General features: G+C 31.7%; 2 protein-coding genes across 2 annotated transcripts; both read left to right on the forward strand.

Annotated features, from left to right (window-relative positions):
* The first annotated feature begins 217 nt into the window (after positions 1-217).
* LOC129950341 (UDP-glycosyltransferase UGT5-like) lies at positions 218-6443 on the forward strand. Its single transcript, XM_056062246.1, has 6 exons — positions 218-435; positions 4523-4774; positions 4833-5203; positions 5264-5465; positions 5532-5971; positions 6026-6443. Exons 2-6 carry the CDS (start codon positions 4523-4525, stop codon positions 6306-6308), a joined length of 1548 nt encoding a protein of 515 aa, XP_055918221.1. The 5' UTR covers positions 218-435; the 3' UTR covers positions 6309-6443.
* A 4011-nt stretch (positions 6444-10454) lies between these two features.
* On the forward strand, positions 10455-15101 carry LOC129950262 (sterol carrier protein 2). Its single transcript, XM_056062139.1, has 5 exons — positions 10455-10666; positions 13104-13427; positions 13483-13673; positions 13736-14619; positions 14691-15101. Exons 1-5 carry the CDS (start codon positions 10622-10624, stop codon positions 14879-14881), a joined length of 1635 nt encoding a protein of 544 aa, XP_055918114.1. The 5' UTR covers positions 10455-10621; the 3' UTR covers positions 14882-15101.
* The last annotated feature ends 2038 nt before the right edge of the window (positions 15102-17139 follow it).

The following is a 17139-nucleotide window of genomic DNA, read 5'->3' on the forward strand; positions in this document are numbered from 1 at the left end:
TCCGCTATAAGCCATTAATCACAAGTCTTATCTCATCCAGTTTCACATAATGTTCTCAATCAAAACAGAAAACAAAATTTGCTATTGCTTATAATTTATCAAAAATATTGTTATCAAATTATACACATTTTAACATTGTTGTACCAAATCTAGAAAAAGAATATCGTCAACATCGCACAACTCTCTGAGGCGGTTCTTTAATTTACCATCTATCGGTTGGTTGGTCGTCGATGTTGGTCGCGTCTTCTCTTGTACCCATCATCTTCATCATTATGAAAAGCCGATGGTACAAATCAGTTATTCTAAGGAAGGAAAAGTGTTAAGACGTGCGTTTAAAGGACTGTAGACGTGGAGTGGTTGCTTCACAGCAAAAATATTTTTCTTAAAATTGTGCTTTAAGAATAAAAGTGTTAAAGGGCTCCTCATAATATAAAAGTAAGAGTCTGAGTAAAATTTATTTATTAAATATTGGTTTCTAAGACTAAGATTCTTTTCCGGGTCCTTAAAGAAGTGTGAAAGTGTCAAAATGGTATAGAACCGAAAACATTGTTTTTTTTTTGGTTTGTTTTTAGTTGTGCAATTTTAATATAATCTCTTGAAATTTAAAACGCATGTTTATTTATTTGTTTTTATATTATCTTTGGATCTTTTATGGACTATGGCACTAAGTTCCAAAAGTTTGTCAAAAATAAAAAAAAACACACGCGATAAATGTAAATAATAAAAATAAGTTTTGTGTTTCACAAAATTGTGAAATATTTTAATAAAAAACGTGTGTACGTTTTGATATGTGTTGAAAATCTGCAAACTTGATTCAAAACCATCACAAAAATTTGCGTTATTCAAGATTTGATTATCTCGTTTGAATCGAATTTGTTTGGAATAATTTTTTAAATTGCGTAAAAATTTTACGAACACGTTCTATAGGAATCCGTTTAAGACAAAAAGCTTTCAAAAGCTCTTTTTTAGGAAAGTGTCATAAATTTATGTAAAAAAATAACTATGTAAATAAATAAACAATAAATTAACTTACAAATTCAAATTTATAACAAAGATCTGTCAAACTCAGCTATCAAATTAGAATAATGTTTTAAGTGCTTTTATAAATTTAAATGAATTTAAATAAATTAAGAATCTTAAAAACTTTGACATCGAATTAGATTTCTAATAGTTATTAGTCAGTTTGTCCTTGTTTCTAAAATGCAGTGTTACATTGAGTAATAATTGAAAGTTTTTCGTGATCTTACATGAGGTTAGCTTCCCTTTTAAACAATTTGGTTTTGCCTTTAAGTGGAATATTGAAATGATATTATCAATTGATTTACTTAGCATACAAAATGTAGCGAAACACTGAAGAAGTTATAACTTTTAGAAAAACAAAAACTTACTTTTTTTGTTTTTTTTTTCAAATTTTAAGAACTCTGAAAAATGTTCTTAGAGACGTTTTGACAGTATTGTATATAATAGTTTTAAACAAAACTATGCATTTTTTATGTCTCAAAGTTAAACAATTTATTTGTCAGTTTTAGTTCTTTAAGAGAAAATAAACAGACTTATGAAGTTCTTAAAAAAAAGTATGTTATGATTTTAAAATGATATTTTTGGTAACTCACTAAAGTTTTCTTTTGAAAAACCTTAAAAATGGCTTATGAAAAACCTTAAAAATGGCTTTTTAACAAAATCAGTCTTTTTTTCTGTTTCAAAGTTTAACAATTCATTTGTCAGTTTTAGTTTTTTAAGAGAAAATAAACAGACTTATGAAGTTCTTAAAAAAAAGTATGTTATGATTTTGAAATGATATTTTTCGTAACTCACTAAAGTATTCTTTTGAAAAACCTTAAAAATTGCTTATGAAAAACCTTAAAAATGGCTTATAAATATTTCATACAAAACTAATTACTTGAAACATTGTGAATTTATGGAAAAGATGTAAAATGTTCGGTTATATTTCTATCGTCTTTTTTAGATTTTGTCCAAATTACTTAAGTTTGTTATAAGTCCACCAGCTTATTTTTGGTGCTAATTTCGAAACTAAAGTTCGATTTCAGTTATCGACTCAATTTTATTACAATACCTGTTTTTCACAATATTTCTTAAATTTTTTCAATATTATTTCATTTAGTCGTTATTAAAACAAAAAAATGATTCTGAGAATTTTTTTATTGTTAAAACCATTTTAGCATTAAAAACATATGAATTCCATTTTCTAAATCGTATTTTAGTATACATATCTACATATTTAAGGTTTCCTAGCTAGATTTTAAGAAAAGAAGCTTCAAAGATTTTGAACAATTAAAAATTGAAAAAAAATGCTAAATTTATAAAATATTCAAAAGTGTAGTTGTCCTGAACACGGGAGCTAAATAAACTGAACACATTTATAAATAAGACCCATAATCTTATAAGTTTCATGAGCAAGTTCTTATGACTCTATTGTGCATATTAGAATAATAAACAAATTGTGATTAGTCACTGTAAACAACTTTCAATCATAATCGTAATCGTATCGTAATTGCGAATACATAATTACCCTGTATACAGTCAATGACACGACGCGTCTTTTTGTTGAATGTTTTCTTATCACTCTTATCGCAAAAATACACACGTTACAATGTTTTACGCTACGAAATCAAGGCCAACATATATGTTCATATATATTATGGAATCGAATTGATTAAATGTTAATCTAATCTGATTAATTATGCGCACGACTAGATTGTGCTCATCTGCTGCTTCGAAAAAAATGTCAAATTATAAACAAAATTTAATCAACTAAAACCATACAAACAATTTGTTCGATTCACTGTACTTTCTGGACCCCAGTTGAACGATATTTTAGATTTTAATTTGAGAAACTGTTTTCCCAGTTTTTGAATGGAATTTTCTTATGTCGCATTAGCAGCATATTAAACAATTGCGTCCGACTCTAATGTGTCCTATCTGAATCTTTTGAATGCACCATGATCTTTTTCCAGCTAGAAGGATGTCATAAATTGTGTTTCTTTATTACGTTTTTACCTTTTTCTATAGTAAAATAAGATAACTCTGAATTAAGAGGGTTTTCGTGTTTAAGTTTCTACCTGAAATAGGTTAGAATGTGAGATTGAGAATAAAAATGAACAATATTTGAAAAAAAGAATTAACTAATAAGAAATCAATACAGGTATAGCTAAGGAATATTAAATTTTGTTTTTTATAACGAACCTTTAAATTTTAAAATAGACACTAGACAGGTTATGCTTAATTTACAAGAATTACAATACGTGATTTTTATAAAAACGATAAGATTGGTAGGAGAATTTTTCTTATAAATATAATGTATTTTGTTCTTTCACTGCTAAAACATTCTTAATTAAAGAATTGAAAATAACCCACAAAAATAGGATTTTTGTTTAAAAGAAATATTATTGTTTTATTTAATTGTATGATAAATTTAACGGTTTTTAAATTAGCTATTTTAAGGTGAATAATTTTGACGTTTTACTCACCTAAAAAACTGGCTTCCTAAATTTCATATCTCTGTCAAGGAAGACGAGGTACAATGGTGAGACCTCAAAATGAGTCACCTAAAAAGAATATAATGGGGACACCATTTTGAAGCTTTAAGTTTGAATGTCATAATGAGATCAATTTAATTCCACCTAACTGCCAAAACCTTGCGGAATTTTCTTAGACCTGTCAGTTGTCTGACAACAGATAGCAATTTTGAAGACATTACAGAAGCAACTGTCTTCAATACTTTAACTACAGTTCTTGAAAAAAAGTAAGTTTTTACAAACTTCTGTGAGATCAATTTATTTGCACCTAACTGCCAAAAGCTTGAGGAATATTCTCATATCTGTCAGTTGTCTGACAACAGATACCAATGGGAAAACCAAATTATAGAGTAATGGGTAAAATAAATCAATTTATTTTTGATCTTAATCTGACGTAAGACAAAATAAATTGATTTATTTTTGATTTCAGATCAAATCTGATGATCCAAATTTTTGCACCAATACTTATACAATTTAGCTGGAAATTTGACAACTCTCCCGCATTCGTTAACGCCTTCACAAAGTTGCGCAAATACATTGACGTTTATGATTGTCACAAAAATTCTTATACTGTCAGATCTGACAACCCTCTATACTTAGCTTAACTCGCAAGTCCATGCAGAATTTGCTTCATTGCAGCTAAAACGAAAAATGCAATGCCAGCCAATAATCAAGTTTAAGACTATTCATGAATTAAACAAAAAAAAATATACTTGGGTTCTTATCAATATGAACAGAAATCAGGGCTATTCATGAGTTATTAGATCAAGTTTAATTACAATTTATTTTAATTGAACAAAAAAACATAATACAATGCAATTACTTGATTTCTCAACCGATCAACTGTAGATTTTAATTTTTAAATATAATTTGTAGAGTAAACATTAAATATTTCATATCTGCAAAACTATGATTGCAGTTGCTTGATTAACATTTGAAAACATAGAACAAAATATAAATTTATTAAATCTGATTTTATTTTACAGATGAATTGGTTAATTTTATCAATCACATTTTGTGCTCTAACATCTTTTGTTGGAAGCTACAATATACTCGGTTTGTTTCCTCATCCTGGAATCAGTCATTTTAACTTCTTCCATCCGATAATGAGAGGTTTGGCGGAAGCCGGTCATAATGTGACGGTTATCAGTCATTTTCCGGATAGGAAACCCGTAGAAAACTACACGGATTTAGTGCTGCCACCTGTTGATTTATTTATAAACACTGTTGATTTAAAGGTTATTCCAAAGGACATCTTTAATCTTGCAGTATTAATGTTTAAAATTTAAATCCTAGGCTCTAACAAAACGCCGGTTTTACACTCCTTTGAAAATATTTTTCTCACTACACGAATGGGGCGAGGAAGCTTGTAGGAATACGTTTGAATCAGAGGCATTGGAAAAGGTTCTAAGCGGGGATATTCAATTCGATGCCATCATCATGGAACAATTCAACACAGACTGTCTAATGGCAGTTGCGCATATTTTAAAAGTTCCTGTCGTGGCACTTAGCAGCTGTCCCCTGATGCCATGGCATTACGAGCGAATGGGAAACCCAATAATTCCCTCATACATTCCTGCCTTGTTTCTAGACCAATCGGAGAACATAGACTTTCTTAGTCGTGTTGGAAATTGGTTCATCTATCATGGATATAATTTTCTATACAAGTATGAAAATGACTCTATTAATTTCCAATTCATTTAATCGAACTCTAATTTTCTTCTTAGTCAATATAACCACAAGCTCGCAACGGAATTAGTTCGTCAAAGATTTGGACAACACATGCCGGATACAAGAGAGCTAAGCATGGAAACGTCTGTCTTCTTCGTGAATCAGCACTATTCCTTGACAGGTGCTAAGCCATTGTCACCAGCTGTCATTGAACTCGGTGGAATTCACATTCAAGGTCAAACTGAACCGTTAAACGAGGTAAGTTAATACAACCAAAAGACATTTTATTCATTTTGTTAATATGTCAAAAAAATTTATTTTAAGGACATTCAAAGTTTCCTCGATAGTGCTGAACACGGAGTTATTGTCTTCAGTTGGGGATCCATGGTTCGAACAGAAACTCTTGCCCCAGAAAAACTTGAAGCCATCCTAAAAGCTTTTAAACGATTGAAACAAAAAGTCATTTGGAAATGGGAAAATAATACTTTGCCACATCAGCCAAAGAATGTCTTCATTAGCAAATGGTTGCCCCAGAAGGATATTCTCAGTCATCCAAATGTCAAAGCCTTCATGACACACGGAGGGTTATTGGGTAGCATAGAAGCTGCCTACTTCGGTATTCCAGTTGTCATTACTCCAATGTTTGCAGATCAATATCATAACGCTGCAACATTAGTTGACCGAGGCATGGGAACAATATTACATTTTGAAGACATTACAGAAGCAACTGTCTTCAATGCTTTAACTACAGTTCTTGATAAAAAGTGAGATTTTAAAAACTTCTGTCAAAATGTTTAATTGATTGAATTTTCTTATAGATTCATGGACAATGCTAAAAATATTGCACATTCATTTAAGAAACGTCCCAAAACTGCAATGGAAACTGCTATTTGGTGGGTCGAGCATGTTATCGAAACTAAAGGGGCTCCATTAACTAAGTCCATATCCAGTCGGATGTCTCGTTTCGCCTATTATTCTCTGGATGTCTACACATTTTTAGCTGTTGTAATATTTTTGACAGTTTCAGCTTGTCAATTTTTGATAAATAATGTAGGCAGAATATGGAGGAAGCCTTTAGAAGATAAAGTAAAAATAATGTAGTTAATAAGTTAGTATTTATTTTTGTATTCGTCTCTCATAAGATTAAGTAGCAAATAATGTATGCATAAATTAATAATAATTGTAATTTAGATTTTTATCCGTGTAAATAAATATTATATATGTTTTGTATCGCTAAAATAATTTGTGTTGTTTTTGGATTGAGGGTTTACAAAATGATCAAAACAAAGGAACCTACGTTATGGCTGAACTATGTTTCAATAGCTCAAAACATAACTTCCGTTTTCATTTGTTCGTTCTGCACAACTATCGAAGTTAAAAAAGAGGTGAGGATGCATCCCACAAAGATAACTTTTTATTCGTGTCCGTCTGTCGATATTTCTAAAAGTTTTTCAAAATATTGAAAACAATGTTTGGTGTAAGAGTTTGAAAGTCTTTACTTCTTATAAATAGAAAACAACAATTAGAATATTTTGAACAGAAATGAAATAATTTTAAAGTCCATACTATTATCTGTTCTCAAGATAATCGCTTCGAAAATCAGTTTCACTTTTGTGTACGTGCTCAAGCACACGCGTGAGATAGATCAAATCTTCGAGATTTAAAGAAGATTAGTAAATAATCAGTCGAGATTAAGTGAGAAATTAAAACATAATGCTAGGACCCAGGTAAAGCGATAATTGAAAATTTGTACCACTGAACAAAACAAAAATTGGAATAGCTAAATATTGAACATAAATCAGCAGCCATAACTGTAGTGCGTAAGAACACCTTTAAGTTATAGCTATAATTGATTTTCTTCGCCAGGACCCATGTTCTGTAAAGGCCCAACTATAATAGGCATAAGCTAGCATATGCGCGCATAAGTAAACGTGCGAATACAAACAATCTCAATACGAGTGAACATAATGGAGTCTAGCTCCGTTTCGTTCAATTTTTCTCAGTTTCGTTAACTTAAGCACACTTAAGCAAGAGCGATCCCAGTCGCTCGCCGCATAAGTAAAATCTGACATTTAGATACGTGAGCAAAATTGCATTATGGCTATGCAGTAATTTCGCAAACTTAAGTGAATTATCGTTGGGTTTTTGACATAAGCTTATGTTTGCTTATGCCTATTATAGTTGGGCCTTAACTCTGACGATAACTTTTCGCATCGTTAAATAATTAAACGATTCGTTCCCCACTTATCACCACTGGAAAAAATTGTGTGTCTATAACTGAACGCGATAACTTTAGTTTTGGGTTTTTTTTACTGGAATTTCCATTGGAAGGCGATAATTCAATCTGTCATTTTTTGATTTTCAAAACAAAAATCTAAAATTGAAATCTTTTAAAGTGTCCGTTTCTGCTTTTTAAAAAATATTAATAATAATACTACAAAATGTTTAGTGCGCGAATCCACCTAGAGCATGCGAGAGAACGCCGAAATCAAATGCGGATACAAAGGAGAAATTTGCGCGATTCAACGAGTCCCTTTGAAAGGCCGGAAGAGCGCTTTCGTGAATTATTTAGATTCACGAGAGAAATTGCAATTATTCTTTTGGAGGAACTACTACCCCATATGACCCAGGGACAACGAATAACTTAACTTTTTTGTCGAGATCGAGAGAGGTCGAGATCTGTCATTGGAATTGTGTGAAATTGGAACACAAATCAGTGGAGCGATTGGTTTCACTTTTGAATATGAAATCATCAGCTGTTCAATAAAATAAAAGTCTGTCCAAAAAATAGAAAAAAAGCTGTCAGATGTAAAATTTGAGGAGGAATCTATACTATATATATAAGCTATAAGCGGCCCTTACAGAAAAATAAATGCGGAATTTCACTTTTTTCCTCAAAAAATTCTTTGTGTGATTTCCGATCGATAAGTATATAGTTTTTATTTATAATCAAAAAGAAACACCGTAAAATATCGATCCAATTTTTGTTTCCGAATATATATAACTTCCCATGCACTTCACGTGCACGAATGTCGATATTTTTAAAATTTGTACAAAATATTAATAAAAACGCTTTACGTAAGAATAAAAAAAGTTTAAAGACAAAAAAAATTACTTAAAGTCAACAACAAGTTTGATTTCAATATCTTCTCTTGTCCCCAGGATTATTAGTCGAGAACTTCTTTTTACCAATTTTAGTAGCACTTTTTCAAAGTTTTTATTTCTCATCAAGAAAATATAGATTGCATTTTTCTAAGGAATTTACGACGAAAATACGAACGAAATACTTTTGAAGGAATTCAGGTTTTTATAAATTTAAATTTTTTCTTTTTTTGTAAAAAACTGACAAATGGCTTTTTCTAAAAAAATACCAAATGATATAATCATTTTTATAAGACAAAATTAATGTTAAGACTTTAATTCGAGTCAAAAATTAAGCAATTTTAGAGAAAATACTAAATGGAATTGCAAAGAACATAAAAAAATTACAAGTAATAAAGTTCGGCTTTCAGTTAAACGATAAAACATAATCAGCTGTCATTTTGACATAAGTTTACGTGATTTCAAAGTTAGGGAGATTTTTCATGACTAACTTTGAAGTCAACTTTCTAATAAGTATGCCTTAATTGAAAGAAAATTTTTTGACAGATGGCCAATCAGATACTAGAAACTTGCCTTCACTTCAAGTCTCTTGTGTCGCCTGAAAGTGTCCATTATTTTGGAGTTTTAACTCATATTCTCTTCTCAAAATAGTCGATGTAACAAATATTTGTTTCCATTTTTGTATAAAAAACCGTTAGTTGAACTTATGTAATGTCACATTCGAGAGATATTCGAGGTCGATCAAATTGTTAATTTTTTTTAAATTTCTGTAGTATAAAAATAACCCAAAAGTACTTTTGAATGCCCTTTCTGCATTTTTCAATGTTATTATTTCTAAAACAAAATGTATTTGAAGTCGATATCTGTTCTGGTTTTTGAGGTATGTACACACGCTCAAGCAGTTACATATATGTATATCTAAAAACCTTAAATTCTTACGTGTCTTGTAAGATGTAAAAAGTTTGCTTTTTTGCTACTCCTATTACAAGCTCAACGTCACCTATCATATGAGATTAATTTTGTCCGTATAAACTCTTGGCCAGAAATGAGAAATAAGCAATAATGAAATAATTTTAAAGTTTCTTTTTAATTTTTACTCATTAAAAATCAAAATTAAATAATGTTTCAACTCAAATCTTCACAAAATATAAAATGACCTCCTTAACGTCTTTCTCTTAAAATTCCCAAAAATAAATGGCCAATTTCAACTCACAAGTATTTTGACATGGTTGCCTTTCCGATATCAGCTTGAATGCAATCGAAATGCGTCGTCTATCGAAATAAAAACCCCAAATGCACATCTCTAGCAAAACTGACATCTGACATTGACAAACAAAATCTACGTCACCCTCTGTTTTTCTTTTTTGTCATACCAATTGTCAGCAGTGTTCCCATAACGGCATTATTAATGCTAGATCTAGCATTATAGAGAAGAGAAAAGCATTATGAAATTTTAAAATAATGCTAAATGCTTTTCTGGCATTATTGTTTTTAAGTTTTGCATTCTTGAATGCCAAAATTGATTTTAAAAGACTGATTTGATTATATCATATTTGAACAAAATAAAAATCATCATCTTTTTTTTTATTACAAACATTCTGATTTAACCTTAATAACGTCAAATCACGAAGATTCACACATACGCTCAAAAAACACATGAATTTTTCTAAGTACAAGTTGGAGCCTAAGCAAAGAATGAAAAACCTAAGGGCGAAGAGGACTATTTATATGAAGAACTTTGGGATAACTCGTTATTTATCGAAAATTATAAAATGGATAAGAAATTTATTTTTAAAAACTATAAATAAGAATCTGATAAGTCTGAATTATTTAAAATTAAATAATTAATTATGAAACATGTTCCTATACTTAAAAACATTGTGCTGTTAATACCTATTTACATTTAAGTTTAGTTATTTTTTAATTAATTTTGTTTTATTTTTGTTTTTTTTTTCTTGTTATATAATATTATTTTGCATTTTTTAAGATGTTTGGTTTTTAATCATCGATATGGACGTTTTATATGGATTTTAAAATCTAGCATTTTGTTTTTTGAGCTCCCATACGATCTAGCATTTAAAAATTTGAAATCTAGCATTATGAAATTTGAAATTATGGCAACACTGATTGTCAGTCAATCAGCAGACAGCAATTGCCTTTGGTTTTTGTTGGAAGTTGGATCTTGGTTGTTCTGTGCTTCGAGAAGTTGTTTTTGAATTTCACTGCAAGTAGAGGAGTTTCTATTTCTTGTTTTTGTTTAAAGAAAATTATCTACAATTACTAAGCACTCGTTTTTAATCACTTTCTACAAAATGGCCAAGACAAGGGTTTACGTTATTGGAGTTGGAATGACCAAGGTAATTTTTCGCTTATGTTTTGTTAAAGGTATTTAATAAAATTCACTTTAAACATTATAATTATAAATAATAAATATAGTATGTATTGTTCTGGAAGGGGTCTGTCATTGGTCAATTATTTTGAAGAAAAATGATTAAAAAATTAGCCTCTATTGGTTTAAAGATAAGAATTTATTTTATAAATTTAATCCATTACAAAGTTCATCCGCTTCTGTTTTTACTTTAAACAAAGCAACTTCGTGGTTGGTAAGTGGGGTATGATAACAATCAAAAAATGAAGATTACCTACCTACCTACGTACCTATACCTAGTTAACAAAAAACAGTTAAAAAGATAATACAGGTTCTAATAAAAAAAAGAAGCTAAAATTAATGTTTAATAGGCCGGGATACGTACGTTAGGTACAAAGTCCAGTGATTTAGTTCAACTAAATGAAGAAAATCCGAAAGTAAATAAGAATAAAGTAGTAAAATAGTCTATAATGATGTTCAGTATTTGAACTATGGTCTGCAGCACGAATTAATTTAATGCAATTTATTTGTGAGTTAAGTATGTTTATGCATTTTATATTTATATTTTGATTGGAACTTTAAGAAATTTACTGCATTACTGAAAAACCAATAGAAAATACATATCATAATATTTATTTATTTACGTACTTAGTATTTTAACGTACTTAACGTACCTAGCCTGAGATCCAATTAGCTCTGTAGTGCGCCGTTTTGGTACCAAAAACTCGTTTGACCTTTGATTGAAAGGGATAGATTTATAGAAGCTTCATAGCGATTATGTTAGAGCCATTTTGTTGCATTGAGAAAAAAGATTAGGTCTCTAATCTTTGTCTCAGATAGCTCATCGAGTTCGTGAAAGAATGCTTTTCCAAAGTATTTCATTCTAGTGTTTGCCAAAGCAGGACATTTGCAGAGGAAATGGATTATGGTTTCACTTTCAATCGGATATAGAAAATGTAAATTTTTGCAAAATGCAAAATGATCAGAAATGCTACAAGTTGTTGTGGCTGCGAAAAATAAAATGTAAAATAAAAATCGTTAGAGAAATCTATTATTATATTTATGCATCCCATATTCCTCTACCCTTTGTTTCTTTGTAAAGTTTGTTGTCCTATTATTGGTTCCATTCATACCCTTTAAAGGTCCTCACTTGAAAATAAAGCAAAGAAATGAAAAGTGAGGCGAATAAAAACAGAATGCAAGTTGACTTTGTTGCCATATGATTCCAACCACTTCCTGGTGATTTCCTGATTGGAGTTTTGGGCGGGCTTTTTTTGTTATGAATAATTTTAGGTTCTTGTAATTCTTTTTTTATCGGTAACGATTCGAAATCTGATTCTCTTTGGGAGCGAAGGTTCGCATCGTACCGGCTGCGCCATGTTTAGAGTTATGTAATGAAGTAAAGACACTTCTTCATTTGTCGGAGTTTCACTTACAACTGACTTAATACTTACTTACTCACTAGAATATATGTCAAAGCACACACCACAACATTTATATTTAATGTGCCCGATAACTCGTGGGAGCCACTGTATAAAAAGATTTTTCGTCGAATTGAAAAAGGATTGATATTATTTCATTACCATAAAAAATAATGGATTTGTAGCTTCTGTAGGGAGTTTTTTCTCTTCGGAAAACTGAAGGTAAAGGTTGTGAAGTAAAATTTCAAACTTGAGATTATTGACACCTGAAAACCGAACTAGTTGCCTTGGTGTTCACAGAATATAATTCACTGTAGATGAAGTTCCTTGTGTTGTCTTAACCCGTCCAATATTATAAATTAGCAAATTTAAAATGTAGATTTAAAGGCAATTGAACAATTGTCTCATAATACATGAGCTATTGTGAAAAATGGCTGCCTCGACCCCTTCAAAAAGATAATAAGTGTAAGATGTTAATTGTTTTTGTTTTTAATATTAATTTGTGCGGTTTAATGACCTGAAATTTAATTAAAGTATATTTAAAGTATAATGTAATGTGTTTTAAATAATGGTTATACAATTTTACACTCTCCTTTATTTATTTGTGAAAATTGCATTGCGAAAAATTATATTGGATGTGCCCGATGTGTAATCGTGGAAGCCACTGTTTTGTGCTATTTCTGTGTACACACCATAACAGCAAAACATTTTGTTTAATGAATTTAATTGAAATAAAATATTTTCTATGTAATAAATAATACATTCTTAGAAGATAGTTAATGTCCTAAAATAGTTTTGATGAAGGTATATAAGTTCACAAATGAAAAATAAGTTTAATTTGTATAAGGATAAGTGTGCTGTTTCTTTGTCCATAGCTGTATTACGATTCTATTTTAAAATACCACTACGTTATTCATAGGTTTTTAATTTGTTCAAAATATGACTTAACAAAGTTTAGGTGGTCAAATTAATGAAGCCAATTTAATTATATTTTGTTTAAAATAGTTTGAGAAGCCAGGCAAACGAGCTGATGTTTGCTATCCAGACATGGCCAAAGAGGCCGTCACCAAGGCTCTAAAAGATGCCAAAATAACCTTCAACGAAGTGCAGCAAGCTTGTGTCGGTTATGTTTATGGGGACTCAACCTCAGGACAGCGAGCTGTTTATGAAGTCGGTATGACTGGCATCCCTGTTTATAATGTCAACAACAATTGCTCCACTGGATCGAGTGCACTGTTCTTGGCAAAGCAGATTGTAGAAACTGGCAATGTTGATTGTGTTTTGGCGCTGGGTTTCGAGAAAATGGAAAAGGGATCACTTTCATCAAAGGTTTGAAACTTCTTATTGAAAGTCTGAAAAAACGTTCATTCACACTTGATTATAGTTTTTCGATCGTGCAAATCCAATGGAAAAGCATGTTGAGTTAATGAGTGAACTGTGTGATATTGAGGCTTCACCAATGGCAGCCCAAATCTTTGGAAACGCCGGCTTGGAACACATGAAGTTATACGGAACCAAACCTGAACATTTTGCAAAGATCGCCTGGAAGAACCACAAACATTCGGTTAACAATCCGTAAGTATAATTTTTGTCTTCATAAAAATAAGTCCATCTAAAGAAAATAAGAATTTTGATAGCTACTCCCAATTTCGTGATGAATACACTTTGGAGCAGATTAAGAACTCCCCAAAGATCCATGGAGTTTTAACTAAGCTTCAGTGCTGTCCAACCAGCGATGGATCTGCAGCTGCAATTATCGCATCAGAAGCCTTTGTTCGGCGTCATGGTCTTGAGAAACAAGCTGTTGAAATTGTTGGCATGGAAATGGCCACAGATCCTGAGTCTAGCTTCGCCGATAAAAGTCTCATGAAGATAGCTGGTTACGATATGACGCGTCTAGCTGCTGAACGTCTATTCGCTAAGTCTCCATACAAACCACAGGACGTGGACGTTGTTGAGTTGCATGATTGTTTCTCGGCAAATGAGTTGATAACCTACGAAGCACTTGGTTTGTGTGCCCCAGGGAAAGCCGGTGAAATGATCGATAATGGCGACAATACATATGGTGGGAAATATGTCATCAATCCCAGCGGTGGACTCATCTCAAAGGGCCATCCATTGGGTGCCACTGGTTTGGCTCAGTGTTCAGAGATCGTTTGGCAGCTGAGAGGTGAAGCAGAGAAGAGGCAAGTACCGAACGCCAGACTTGGTCTACAACACAATCTGGGACTAGGAGGTGCTGTTGTGTTGGGTCTATACCGCTTGGGATTCCCAAATGCATCGAAAAAAGTCTCACAAAATCTAACCGGCGCTGGTGAAATAGCAGACTCTCCTGAAGGATTCAAAGTTGCTCCCCTCTTAAAGATTCTCGAACAAGCCATGATGGAAGACACAGACAATCTTATTGAAAAAGTTCGTGCCATATACGGTTTTAAGGTGACAAATGGACCCAACGGAAAAATTGGTTACTGGGTTATAAATGCAAAGGAGGGCAAAGGCAAAATAACCTACAATGGAAAAGGTTAGGCATCGAACTTATTTGTATTTTAAAGAACTCGTTTTAGTAATGTTTGTTTTTTTATTTTTCTTAAGAAAAACCCAATATTACTTTTATTGTGGCGGATGAGGACGTGACTGATTTGATATCTGGAAAATTACCTCCCCAAAAAGCATTCTTCCAGGGCAAAGTCAAAATCCAAGGAAACATGGGCTTGGCCATGAAACTAATGGATCTTCAACGCAACGCTCAAAGCCGCATTGACGTTTTACGATCGAAGTTGTAGATTTTCGTTTCTTCTTTTTATTGTGTTGGCTTCTCTTTACATTTCCAAAAATGAAAAAATCCTATCGGCGACCTGGTTTTTTATTATTTTGTATTCTCTTATAGCTTTAAAGTAAGTCGGTGAAAAACGATTCGCAGTCTGTCTAACAGATATTTTTGTACTGTTAATGTAATGTATATTTTTAAAATTAATAAAGAAAAGTAATGGTTATTTGTTAAAATTTCTTGCGTTTTGTTATTTTATATTATATTTTATTTTATTTATCACAACGAAGAGAAAGAGTTAACATCTTATTTCTTGATCCAATGATTTAAGTTAAATTTCAACTTTTTTAAGGTGTTTTTTTCAATCTTTTGGTTAAAATTTGACGCCTCTTACAATCCTGGATTACGAAAAACGAATTGGATTCAAAAATGTCCATACACTCCAAGTGTCGTACTTTTAGATTTTTGACTAGATTAATTTTCATCGTTGAATTTTCTTCTCCACATTCTTCCGTTAAACTCAGGACCAAAGACACCCCAGAATATCATTCAGAGCCAATGCTTAACCCAATTCGGAAGAATGGGTGCATTTTTCACATTTTATTAAACTTAACTAAGAATGCAAAAATGGTCAGAGATTTGAACTGAACATACATTTTTTACTAAATTTGGGTGCGTTATGTGATAGAAAAAAACTTACGTTGGCGCATTTTTCTTTCTGAGGCATAAAGTTCGAAAACTCAAAGAATTTCAGGGCTTTTAATACCACAAGAAAAAATATCATGTATAAACCGCAAGCACGGAATCAAGACCAATGTAAGCACATCTTTTCAATTCCATCTTGATTTTTTAACAAAGAATCCAGTAAAAGCCTAAAGAAATGTTTCGATTAGAATTATACCTACTGTAGAAGTCGATGGACTCCAAACAATAGAACAATTTTTCAAAAAACCGACGGACTAAGAATGTACAAATCGATTTCAAGGCATAAAGATTAATCAAATCATTGCAGATTGTTTTGAGGAAACCAAGCATGAAGTTTGATTTACCAATAATTAAATCCACATGCGATAAAAATGTCAATTAAGGAACAAGATGACTCCCACATTACAGAGCCATCTTCCATGTTTAAAACTTCTGAATAGGAAAGAGAGGCGTCTGCATCTGTAGCCTGATTTCGTGTTGATGTATGTCCGGATGCAGTCGTCAAAGTATTTGGAAGTAAATTGGGCTGGGATACACCAATTGGATTTCCGTTTGGGTTTAACTACTGTTTGTTATAAGGCAAATTTACTACAGCATCTTCCAGCGGAGATAAAATTTGCAATTGGTTTGGACCTCCTCTAGTTGCTTTTATTTCTTTTGAATTGTTTATTATCCGCTTTGAACTTAAAGTCGGCCCAAACCTGATAAATCAAACATTAAAATATTTTTTAGATTAATGAAATAAGCGATTCAAACTTTTTGCCAAATATCTCCATCTCTTGCTGTTCAGCTGCTCAGTTATGGAATTCAAGTCCCTTTTTATGTCAGTTGTGTTGATTCTCTTCAAAAATCCCCTAGCTAACTGCTCGTTGCTCTCCATCAGCAGCTCTACAAAGGCCTGAAACTGATTCCGATTTGTTAATTTCAACTGCAAATGTGAACAAATATTTTGTTTTTATTTGTCGCAAATAAAGTATTAATAAATACCATAAAATAAATTATTTAACAAGGAAACTTACAGTTTTGCGAACTACCATTTCTTCGTCGTGAGCAAATTTTCAACCGAGAGATACCGTCAAAAACACTCTATATAAAGATATAAATCCCCGGTAGACATCTTGGTTTGCCTACAAGCTAAACCGGAAATTAGCCTCATAAACTTTTTCATAGTGTGCGTGTAATTTCTCCTCCAATTTATTAAATTTCCCCAAAAAAACTCAGTAAGTGTGTCTATGTATGCGTGAAAACACGTCAATTTTTTCTCGTTGAATTCGTTCACATTACAAATACAACAATGTAAACAAATGGGTTTTGGAGGGTGATACGTAGGAAGGATTTATATCTTTACTAGAGTGTTTTTGGATACCGTTGTTTTCATTGTCGTCGTTTCCTTTCATCTTACAGAATGCCGAATGAAAGCGTTCAACACACTTGACGTTTACACACGACAACAAAACGAGTGACGAAAGTTGAAAACGACTTATGGAATGAGATTGTGACGTGTAGTATGTTGTCGTCATCGGTAATAGGGGTGATTATAATTTCGAACAGAAATTAACAACTTATCTA

The sequence above is a fragment of the Eupeodes corollae genome, chromosome 3, assembly GCF_945859685.1.
Source record: "Eupeodes corollae chromosome 3, idEupCoro1.1, whole genome shotgun sequence".
Taxonomy (NCBI): Eukaryota; Metazoa; Arthropoda; class Insecta; order Diptera; family Syrphidae; genus Eupeodes; species Eupeodes corollae.

What these genes read in the sequence shown, in the direction of transcription:
- LOC129950341 (XM_056062246.1), top strand. Translation starts at nt 4,523, where the DNA reads ATGAATTGGTTAATTTTATCAATCACATTTTGTGCTCTAACATCTTTT. An exon ending in TAAACACTGTTGATTTAAAG is followed by an intron (nt 4,775 to 4,832) that starts GTTATTCCAAAG and finishes TTTAAATCCTAG; the next exon opens with GCTCTAACAAAACGCCGGTT. An exon ending in ACTACAGTTCTTGATAAAAA is followed by an intron (nt 5,972 to 6,025) that starts GTGAGATTTTAA and finishes ATTTTCTTATAG; the next exon opens with ATTCATGGACAATGCTAAAA.
- LOC129950262 (XM_056062139.1), top strand. Translation starts at nt 10,622, where the DNA reads ATGGCCAAGACAAGGGTTTACGTTATTGGAGTTGGAATGACCAAG. An exon ending in TTGGAGTTGGAATGACCAAG is followed by an intron (nt 10,667 to 13,103) that starts GTAATTTTTCGC and finishes TGTTTAAAATAG; the next exon opens with TTTGAGAAGCCAGGCAAACG. An exon ending in AAACATTCGGTTAACAATCC is followed by an intron (nt 13,674 to 13,735) that starts GTAAGTATAATT and finishes GAATTTTGATAG; the next exon opens with CTACTCCCAATTTCGTGATG.